General features: G+C 27.2%; 1 protein-coding gene across 1 annotated transcript; it reads left to right on the top strand.

Moving 5' to 3' along the window:
* The first annotated feature begins 9,680 nt into the window (after positions 1–9,680).
* On the top strand, positions 9,681–11,035 carry LOC126906813 (uncharacterized). Its single transcript, XM_050687683.1, has 2 exons — positions 9,681–10,459; positions 10,539–11,035. Exons 1-2 carry the CDS (start codon positions 9,790–9,792, stop codon positions 10,628–10,630), a joined length of 762 nt encoding a protein of 253 aa, XP_050543640.1. The 5' UTR covers positions 9,681–9,789; the 3' UTR covers positions 10,631–11,035.
* The last annotated feature ends 970 nt before the right edge of the window (positions 11,036–12,005 follow it).

Genomic DNA, 12,005 nt, shown 5'->3' with positions numbered 1-12,005 from the left:
GCTAAATGCTTTAGCTCATAGTAAACAACAATATGCATAAGTATAGGAATAATTTGTTTGTTATTAAGATTTTTCTACATAGAAAAAGATATATATATTTTCAATTTCTTAAAGTTTTCTCTGTAAAACAATCTGAATTACTGACCAGAAAATTATGTTTTTTGTTAGTAAAACTATAAAGTGTAAATTAAGAATTTTAAACTAACTTAAAGTAGAACTAATTATTCCATAACTTAATTATAATAATTATAATTACTAGACGTACATAAAATCTAATTATTTAGTTGATTTCCTAGTTGATAGTCTCGCCACACTTTAAAACTCATTAAAGGGCAACTGTTAAACTATTCCACCAAAATAATAACAATATAAAATCTGTAAATACACTTTTTTATTAAGTCGTGTAACATATTATTAAGAAATAACATTGTAATTAAAAACTAAAAACCACCTTAAAAGATGAATATTAAATTTTAACAAAATCAACAATTTCATGAATCTACTTACTTTCATTTACTCATTTTTTTAAGTCAGATAAATTATTGGCAGAGCTTCTGATTATTTATTTTATTGATTAGAAAAACGTGTATTTCATCATTATTAATATTTTAATTATTTTGAATTTATAAAAATTTATTAAAATGTTGTGAATATATAATATATTAAAGTTGTTAGTATTTCAAATCCAGTAAAATATTTTGTGAAAGTGGTTATTAATATAATTGAGAAAAAATGATAACGACACGGTAATCATGACATAAATAATCATCAATTAAATGCCATTGATACTTCGGTTTCTAAAACATTTTTAAAATTTAAAAACTAATAAAAAATTAATTATACACAATTTTTTATAAGTTTATTGTTTCTGAAAAGTTACTGTTTGCTATTGATTTACATACATTATGAATAGGTTTATGTTCGAATGAATTATCATTCTTTCATATAAATAAAACTTGTTAAACTTATAAAAGTTTCGTTTATATTTTTTTACAATACTCACATAAATCAGATGGAATGTTGAAAAATCGAACGGTGAAATGTATCTTAGTGTTAAAAAAAGTTAAAAATGATTTAATTATTCTTAGCTAAAATCAACTTATAACGGCAAAGGAAAATATTTTTTATTACTTAATCATAATTTTATTGTTTTATTAACGTTCCTAATGTAAAAAGTGAATTTAATGAAATTACTTCAACATTTTGTATGTAAGAATTGTTCATTGTGCTGCATATTATTGATGATTTGATTAATAACTTATAATATAAAAGAAGACAGCTCCGTAGAATTACAAAAAAATGAATAATTCCTCTGGATAGTTCTGACGCAAAGGAATGTAATTAAGGAAGAAAAAAATCGCTGTTGTAGGTGTCAATTGACCTTTTCTGGAGAGATATTCAAATTGAATTCCGTTCGTTGGAAATTGTTCCACAACGCGGAAGTGACGAGTGGAGAAGCAACGACGTTTAATACTTTCGAACAGTTTTCATCCTTTGACACGTTGCGCTTTTCCGCATTTCATTGTACTCCTGTCGTTATTTGTGATTTTTCATTTCTATACTTCTTTCAGCTAAAAGCGATTAAGAATAACGCTCGTTCTTCGCATTTCAAATTTTTTTTTTTTTTTGTAATATTTAATTTTTTATTAGAAAAATACTGTCAGTATTGTATTTAGTGTTTTATTAATTATTTATTTATTGGGTGCGCTTCGAGATCCGGTGAAGGGATTTATAACCTGTTTTGGCGTGACACCAAACATTGTTAATATTAATTGCCAATCGGCCAAAGACAGTTCAGTTTGTAATTTTTAACGCGTTAGGAAAACTCATTTGTTGTAACTAATCCATTGTCGAATTAGCTTCTTTGCCACGACGTGCTTTTACAAAAAGGATACGCAACGGTCTTTCATGCAAGAAAACACTCATTAGGTATGTCAATGCATACGAGTTGGTAGTTACACGGTAAAAAAGTTATTCGAGTACATGAACGCATGTGTGTAATATTTTATTCATATGGCGCTACAGGCGGTAATTTTTTCAAGACTAATTGAGCAAACAAAATTAATCGGCGCACTCGAGTAGTACATTCTTTAGCAGCTCCAGAGTGACCAACTACATACTGCGCGTATTTACAAATGCTTGTCTTAATAATTATAACCGATGAAAAATGTGGCCGTCCATCTTAAACGGCCAACGATGGATTCCCTAAGGGTCTCTCGCCGTCACAGCTGACGTGGGTTCACAGTGGCCAGCGCCGCATGTGCACATAAGCACTTATACGCCATGTAATATTTCGCCTTTCCTTATATTGCTATGGGACTCAATTATGCGGCGGCATTAAGACTCATAATGCTCGTCCGACATTTAAGCGTACACGTGTTTATTAGGAGGCGCCCGGCAACAGACAATGAACGCCTATTTATAATGGATTTCCAGAGCCCTCCGTAATGACCTTCTTTAGTACCGCCGCGGCGAAATAAATGATCCGAAAATTCGTCGGCGGCCCACGTGAATCACGACTAATATCTCTCACCAGCTCCGTTTCGATTTTTTTAGGAAATCGATAAGATCCGCCGGATTTCGATCATCTGGCATGAGCCGGGGTCCGCAAACCACTGCCTATTTTCCCATGGTATCGCGTACAATCGCCTGTCATTCTTACGGTGCCAAGAGACGGAGAGCATTGACAACTAATAGCGATGTAATCCTTCACGGGCTGCTAGTTTTTTCATCGGATCTAACGTCATGTTGCAGCTGTCCTTAAAAACGAATTTATTATAAAAGAAATAAAAATTGGACTTGTTGCCGTCCAGAATTATACGTCGCATAGCATTATGTAGTCTATAAATTAATGACTTTACATCTGAGCGTATCAAAAGAGTACAAAACATTTCATTCGATTGACATTTGGTATTGTATTATGAAATATTTGTTCAAGGCCGTTCTAAGTAGGGGCAACGAGAGCCAGTGCACTAGGGAACCACACATTTGAGGGTCGCCAAATTAATATGAAAACATTTTTTTTTTTTTAATAAGCTGTACTTGATTTAAAAATATATTTTTTTTTCATATCGGTCGATATTATTGCTCTAGTATTTACAATATATTACACACACCTACACTTCAAATAAATCCCGACGTCAATGTAATTATTATTGTTTTTATACGATAGTCTATCTGATATTGTTTAAAACGATTCCGGCCAGTTTGACCGGAAGATTGGCCGTCTGCGAGGACTATAGCAACGGACAGAACTGGTGCTAAAAGTATATTAAGAAACCCATATTCTGTTTACTTATATCTGTACTCGTATGTATATATACATATATCAGCTTTTGTATACATTGTATGGCTGTCCCCGTAAAATAACTGTGATATAATATAATATAATACTATGATATTGATGTAGTCGTCAATGACTACCGTGTTCAGAATTTATCTATTAGTTGGAATTTTTTTTTTCTTTACATTTTATTATTATATTTTACAATGGACAAGAATAATTAAAAAAATAAATAACAGTAATAATTGTTAGTCATATATAACAAAATGTGTATTGTATAGTATTTAAATATATTATATTGTATATGTCGTTGAGATTAGGGAGTTATTGCAAACGCAACTGTCGGATTAAATAGAGAATTTAATGTATCATGTATTCAATCTTTCATGGTAAGTTTATTAAAATTCTACCCGTGTTAAATAGGTACGCCAAATATATGATTGCCTTAGGGTGCCAATGACAGTTAGCACGGCCAATACTACACATTTTTGTTATTAATTATTTAGTAAATTATATTTAGTTACACTCAATTGTTGTAATTGTATTACACGAGTACATAATAAGGTACTCTAAAAAATAATATCGTGTGCACAACCGTAGAAAATGATATTTTTATCTGAGTAATCATCGTGTAGACAGTAAAACTCTTTATTTTAAGTGATAGCTGTCTGCCATCATCGCAATAGACTAACCAGACTGTCTTAAGGTCTATTATTTTCCAGTAAATCTGTCACTCTTATAGAAACTACGATGGAGCAAAAACAATTACCCTGTAAACGATTTTGTAATATGGTCCTAGTTTGACTTTGATAGGTTGACGCGGAAAAGAAAAATGTCTTTTCGGATAGCATGTACACGATTACCTACCTCTATACTAAAAGTAATTTCTGAATTCATCTATAGTATTATCAGAGTACCATTACCTGTTGGATAATAATCGACCGCTATTGGAAATAATTAAAACATAGGGATGACGTCTGTTGTCCATCATTAAACATTTTCATCGATGAATTTTCCATACACAGAATGTTCAGGAAATAAGGTAACAGGTGAATTGTTACAAACAATGAGAACGGTAGAAACCCGTTTCCTTACCTACTGAACACTCTATATACAGGGTGTTCACTAAGTCAGGAAACGGGTTTCTATTGTTCTCATTGTTTGTAACAATAGAACATGTAAAATAGAAACCCGTTTCCTGATTTACTGAACACTCTGTATATTTTTCTGAAAAACATAATAAATTTTAAAAGATGTTTGATTAATTTATGAATTTTATGAATTAGTTAATAAGGAACGACACGCGGGTTCTTGTAGTTTCTAAAAAAATGATTATTATTAGACACTGCAATGGGATTTTGTACCTACATAATTATCTTGAATAGTAATTAGAATATTTCATGCATACATTTTGTTAGCTTTGGTTTATTTATAACCATGTTAACTATACAAGTAAATCATTAATAAATAATAATCTTGAACTTTAAAGAGGGCATATTAATTCTGGTAATTATCAGTTGACGTTGTATTTGGATTACTTATGAAATAGAAATATTATGTGTACTTATACATTAAACAATAGAAGTAGGAAGGTTATATTTGGTCGATTGCATTTTAATCAAAATTTATGAATTTGGACTTTCAAAAGAAAAAAGATTTACTAACGCCAGAGAGATTATTATGTATTATTGATTTGAATAGACAACTCAGAAAGCCGGCAGCCATATTAAATTGTACCTAATCACGACTTCAACAAAGTATTAATAGACCCGATCGGATTAAAGTACATTTCAATTTGTATTTTGAAAAAGGAAAGTTATTATCTAAAGTTAATTATTTATAGTGGCGTGTAGACAATAAATTTGCGTTTATGCACAACAGCGCCTACGTTAATATTGAAATCCTGACAAGAAAAGTGACTACTCATTTGAAGTTTGGAAACCATAAAGAGCGTATGTAACACTCTTTAGGGTTTTTATAAATTATGGATTATGTAAATTTATTAGGTTGTAAATTTGAAGAAAAATGAGATAAATAAATATCTAGATTTAAGTCTTTCCGTATAAATACTCCATCCTGTATCACGACACCAAAGAACATTTCCCAACGAGACAAGGCACAGAGATCATGGAACGGGCCTTTTCCCGAAAAGGATTTACCGAGGAACGAGGCTATTTGGTCTTGTAAAGATAGTATCCACTTAGGGCCGCGACCGTGGAATTTATGTATTAGTAAATGTTTTTGTAACGGTCTAGTCAGTTCTGGCAATGGTTTAACGAACAGTAATTTGACTTTTTTTTGAAAATTTCGATAAAATTATTAAACGACGAGAACAATAGTTCATAGATACTTCTGGGTTATTATGTACAGAGGACACGAGTGTAGGAAAAATGGAAGTCGATGAAGAGTCGTGCAAACCGAACAACTATTCTGATATTGATGAAGCCGTGGAAGTGCATTGTTGCGTGACATGGTCACCGGTGAGATTCGATCAGTTCTATTGGTCGGTTTGATTGATGAAAGGCCGCTATCCCTATACTTCCGCCCTTAGGTTAATGCCCAAGATCGAGGGTGCTGTATTTTTTATCTTCTATTTGCAACGACCGAATTGATTTATTGTTTCGACTTCTAACCGTAAAATCACCAGTTTTACCAAATCTTCTTTTACACGATGACAAATCTATTCGATAAATAACTATTATTTTTCTGTCCGATTTACAATTTGTATGCGTAAAGACCTGTCATTTATATCCTGTACGTTACATATGTCACCTGACTTAAGTAATGTACATTATTGTAATAAAAAAACAAACTTTAGGAGAAAGTGGGCAAGTTGATGCCCACTTTCAATGATCTACTTGGATTTAAACATTATAATAATGTTTGTGCGCTATTTTAAGAATATTTTAAAATATATTAACCAAGTAAAGACAGTGTTTTCAAAAATAGATTAAATTAATATATATATTTGTTTTAAATCGCACTTACACCTGCTTTGCAAGAACGATATAATAATGTCGTGTATGACATAAAGTTTTAACTTTAAATAAGCGTGAGTAAATAAATCAATTCTTTTTAACACAATGCCTAAATAAAAATATTACATATAAAAACTATTTGAAGTTTTTACACATATTTAAATTAGAAGTGTACTAGGAGAATTTCCAAATTAAATTAAGAAATGTTTTTTTTGTTATTTGTATATGATTTATATATTCCTATAAATAAAATAATTAGTTGAAATAATGTAGTTATTGAAAAATATGAATAATTATAATATAATAATTTTAACAATTATAATACTTATCCAGGAGCATACTTTAATAAGGTCATAAAATCAATTTTCTCTCTTATATATTTTTATACTAGAATCTTTTTTTTATTTTAATTATTTGGTGGCTAATTAAACACTTTATAATATATCAAAAGTTTCTTAAGACTTAATTCTTTCTTAATTGAACTTACACAGTACTAGTTATCTTATAGATATTTAGTAAGTATATTCAATAACCATTTTAAACATAAATGAACATCCATTAGATATTCATAAAAAGTAATTTACGGATTAGCCATTATAGATAAAATTTGGATATTCATAAATATTTATGTGGATATAGTATATAATACAGGGTCGTATTAAATGGAGGAGAGGCAGCATCGCCATCCTTGAACTATCATGTTCTCGATATTTTTGGTCATCCATTTTGCTTTTTGATGAAAAATTTTTCCCTAGCATTCTTACCAAAAAGTCACCCCATAATTAAAACGTATAATGTAATAATTTTAATTTTAAATAATTAAAAATTCATAATATAAATAACATTTCTAGTACACATGGTATCTAACGGATTTTCTTGTAGATATCCATATACCATGAAATATATGGGCAATAGTTTATTGATTTGATATATATATATATATATATATATATATAAGATTATATATCAGTACTATAATAAACAGTAATATCAAATGGATATTTTGAATATCTATTAGTTGTCTTAGTGCTATGTGGGAGGAGTACATGACAATTCATTGTTAAACACTGCCTAAATTAAGCTAAGGTAACTTAATTTGCTTCATTAAAAAAATAATTTTGCTCTAGGTACGGAATAGGATGACAAATATTTCTAAATTGGCCACCAAATATAAAATTGATCACTTCTAAATTTATTCTTTAAGCTTCAGATAACTCAATAAAATGAAATTGTAGATACAGCCTACTTAGAATAAAAGTTAACCAATTATCTAATTCTATGATTTTAAAGTTACAAATGCTTAAGCATTAAATTAAATAGTAGTCAAACTTTTTCTTAACGACCAGCATAAGGTCATTTTGTAGTAAAAATTCCATAGAATTTTTTTTCACAAACATTTTTTCAGTTGTACGAAAACTAGAATATTTTTTTTGGTGTGTATTATATTTAGTCTTTGAAAATCAAATATAGTAATCAAGTGAAAGAAGATTTTTTTTCCTTCAAAAATGTTTATTAAATATTCAATTCTTCAAATATTTTTCAAGTTTGATTAAATATTCTCAAAGAAATAATTTAGTTCTATTATTTTAAATATATTATATTCTCTAGTAATAATCTATAGGAGAATATTTCCGTTACCAAGACAATTTTCTGGAGAATATTCTTTTGTTGCATTACTAGTTATAGTTCATCTAACTCAATATTTCATGACGGATGCCGCTAAACTTAATTCATTGCAACGTCCCCAGAGTAAAACGAATTGTTTAGATTATTATTCTATTCGAAACGTGTAAAAAAATGATAATAAATTTATTTGCTATATCAACTTGGACAGTAGTTGTTGGTCTGCACCGTTGGCGTGTGCGAACGTAGTCGACGAACCGGAGATTAGTTTCCTTGGCAGAATTGTATTTCACCCCATTGCAGTAAATCATTACTTTTTTCAAAATGCATCACAACGTAGTTCTTGTACTACCATTTCTCAGTTAACTACTACTTTATACTCTTTTTGGAGTTAATGCCGGAAACTTGTTTGAAAAAATTATTAGCTTTAATTAATAATAAATTGCCATCAGACGTTTTGAGTAAACCTCTTATAGTTTCTGGTAAAAAGTACATTTTTTTAGTTGGATAATTAAAGTTATTTGAAGAAGGAATACCAGTTAATAACTCTCAAGACCATAAACTAAACTTGACCTATCCGATGTGAAAGTATATTAAGTTTTTATTCATACTATACATTTTCAAAATATTTTATCTACCAATATTGGCATAGCTGAAATTATAGTATCACTCATAGTTTTTAAAAAAATGAAAATTGATTTTTATGAATAAATCCATCAAATATATCAAAACTACAAAATGCATTTATCTATATTTTCACCATATATTTGAAATAATCAAATTAGGTATTCCCACTCTGGATACTAAATTTTTTTATGTCATATAATTACTGGTTGTTAAATAGTTATACTAATATATTATAATTTGATAATACGATTGAAGAAATATTACAAAAAATATTGTTCTTAAAATTTTTTATTGATCAACATTGTTCATGTGTCATATGTTATAGTGTTGTTATTTTAGTCCAAAATTACGATTATTTTGTATACTACGGAATCATATCATATATCTTTGTAGAATTATTCTTTTGAAAAGTTTTTTGAAATGAGTAAAACATTATTAGATTCCTTTATTAACGTTAGTATAAGTTCAAGTAATTGTGAATTAATCGTGTAGTTAGATGAATACATTTAAACATTGTCTACGTTTCTAAGTATTAATTAGAGTTCTTTATTTATATAATCTGATGAATACCTATGATTATTATTAGTAAAATTATTATAAAAGGAATAATTGTATCGGGGGTATAAATATTAGAAAATAAAATATTATTATTATAATAAAATGCCATAAATATTAATCATAAACTCTGTATCATCAAAAATTTCTATTTTATAGATTAAAACTAAACCCGAACAATACTTTCAATTTTTTTATAACTACTGATAAAAATTTGTTATGTTGGTAATATGATTTTAGTTTTAACTAGAAGGGAGACATATCATTTTCAAAGGAAACTAAAGTTAACTATTAGACTTAAAGACACCATTGTTATAGTTCACATGTCACATGCTCAAAATTAATTATTTTAGTGTTTTATTTTTCTAATAATACATTTTGTATGAATGCTATGAACAATTTCATTTCTAAAGTAAATAATAATTAAATTTTATTTGTATTTAGTGTATATATATATATATATTAACATTTTTGTGATTAAAAATTATAAATTTTGAATAAAACAATAAATTACTATTTAAATTTTATTTATTGCATACACTTGTATAAAATTTTTTTTGGAGAAGATAAATATTGCTGTATCTGGTTTGTAAAAAACTATAATTTTTAAATATTATAACTGATGAAATATTTTTTTAGTCCAATTTATAGGAGAATATAAATTTATATTTTTTATAGTGACTGAATAGTTATAGGTATTTAAAATTTTATATAGTTAACAACATGCAATTAATCGGTATATTATTGTTATTTGTATCAACAAATTTTGTAATATCACTCAATGAAAATGAGATAATACATCGCCTTAATGGAATTTTAGCGCTTAAAAAACTATGGAAAAAATTTATTATAATTATGACAGTAATAAATTTTGAAACATATAGCATCAAAGATTTATACGGCAACATTGACATTAACAAATTTGATCTGACACAAGCAAAAATACCTGAAGAGTTGTTGTTAGTGGAAAATCTCGCAGTCAACCAAAGTAATTACAGACTTAAGTTAAATATTATTTACGGGCTAATCAATTGTAAGTTTATTGAAATAGTAAAAATATGCAATCGTTTATTGTTTTTAATATTGGATGAGTACATAACTAAAAAAATTGCTATAATGTCAGAAAATATTGATTTGAATAATGAACCCATAGAAAAAGACTACAACGCGTTTGATGAAAATGGTGATTTTGCAAACAAAAAAAGTTATAAATTTCATAAATACCTTAAGAGTCTTGATTTCAATGGAACTAAAGATAATGAGGAATGTAAAAAAATTTATGAATTACTTTTTAAAAAATCCGTTTGTATTTCAGATCTAGTTCATTTCATGATACGTGTTATTATAAGTATCGGAAATTTATATAATGATGAATATTATAATACTATAAATGGTAATAAATTTATTTATAATTTAACAAAAATTCAATTATCGGGAACACCCGACAATTATAAAAGTATAATTGATTTTAGGGAAAAATTGGCTGCATTATATATTAATTCGAGTAAATTATCTTCAACATTCTGCAAAATGTCTAATAAAAGTCATTTTCAGCAAAAAATAATAGCTAAATACGAAATGCAAAAGTTTGAATCAGGAATCCAGGACTTTGTCGAATTTCTTAGTAATGCCATAGATTTAGTAGTAAATAAAACTAAAACCAATTTTACACCTTTATTATAGAGGTATTAGCTGTTTTTTATCGAATCGTAATTATCTTATAAATCTTGTGACCAATTAAATATTTTTTAAATTTGTAATTTTTATGAGATTAATTTATAATGTATATAAAGAGTGTTCAGTAAATAAGGAAACGGGTTTCTATTGGTCATTGTCTTTTTTCTCATTGTTTGTAACAATTGATCTGTTTCATTACTTACTGAACTGTAAATATATATATTAATATAGTAAATAAATTGTAAATAAATAATTATTCACTATTAATTAATAAATTGTACGATGCACTGAAGGTGATTATATTAATTACAATATGTAATGTATATTTAATATTACGAATTCAATAGTACTAGTAATAATTCAATAATAATAATAATAGAATATATAAAGAAAAAAGTTTTTATGAGTTTTAAATTATTAAAGTTATACTCAAAATTTAAAAATAATGATCAATTTAAAATATCATAGTAATAATAACAGATTTTCTGTATATTTCATTTTAAAGAAAATTATTACAAAACTGTTATTTTTTTGTAGAATAATAAAAGATTATTTCAAGCTAGTTATTTCAAGAGGGATTAATGTTTTGCGATTCTTGAAATTATAAGTTAGTTATGAAGCAGTTTCCACAAACTTAAGACTTTTGAACATCTCTTTTATAGTTTGTTTTTATAATACTTTTATAATATTGTAAATTAAATGGATGTATTTAACTTCAATGATAGGTTTTAGTTTTGCGGTAGTGTGCTCTTTTTTATGTCTGCATGAAAATCCTTAGCATTCACTGGACACATTTTAATAATCAAAACGTTAATAGAAACCAATTTTTATATAATTGAGCCTTAAAAATGGGAAAAAACTCCTTAACTATAGAAATGTAGAAAAAGTGTTCAAAGTTTCAATAATTTTTCAACTTAACTTTTGATCATTTTCTAAAAATACGACACTTTTATATATATTAAACACTTAAATTAAAGCTTATGTATACTTAATAAGTATAAAAAGTTTATGTAAATAGAAAAGTAATTTTTATTATATATTCTAAAATTACTACACAAAAAAAGTAGTTTTCAAAACAATATTAAACTATAATAGTATTTTATTTTAATTGTTATTCAAAAATATACAAATTAATTATGTAAATTGTTGTTAATTATAAATCATAAATGTTGAACAAAAATTTTTTAATTACAATATTTTCGAGTCTCTTATATTTTTGTAAAACATTTATTGCCATACTTGTTTATTTCAGTCAAATTTTG

The sequence above is a fragment of the Daktulosphaira vitifoliae genome, unplaced genomic scaffold (genome assembly GCF_025091365.1).
Source record: "Daktulosphaira vitifoliae isolate Bord-2020 unplaced genomic scaffold, ASM2509136v1 Scaffold_5, whole genome shotgun sequence".
Taxonomy (NCBI): domain Eukaryota; kingdom Metazoa; phylum Arthropoda; class Insecta; order Hemiptera; family Phylloxeridae; genus Daktulosphaira; species Daktulosphaira vitifoliae.
Note: the sequence above shows the minus strand (reverse complement) of the source record. Positions and strands in the feature narration are given on the sequence as shown.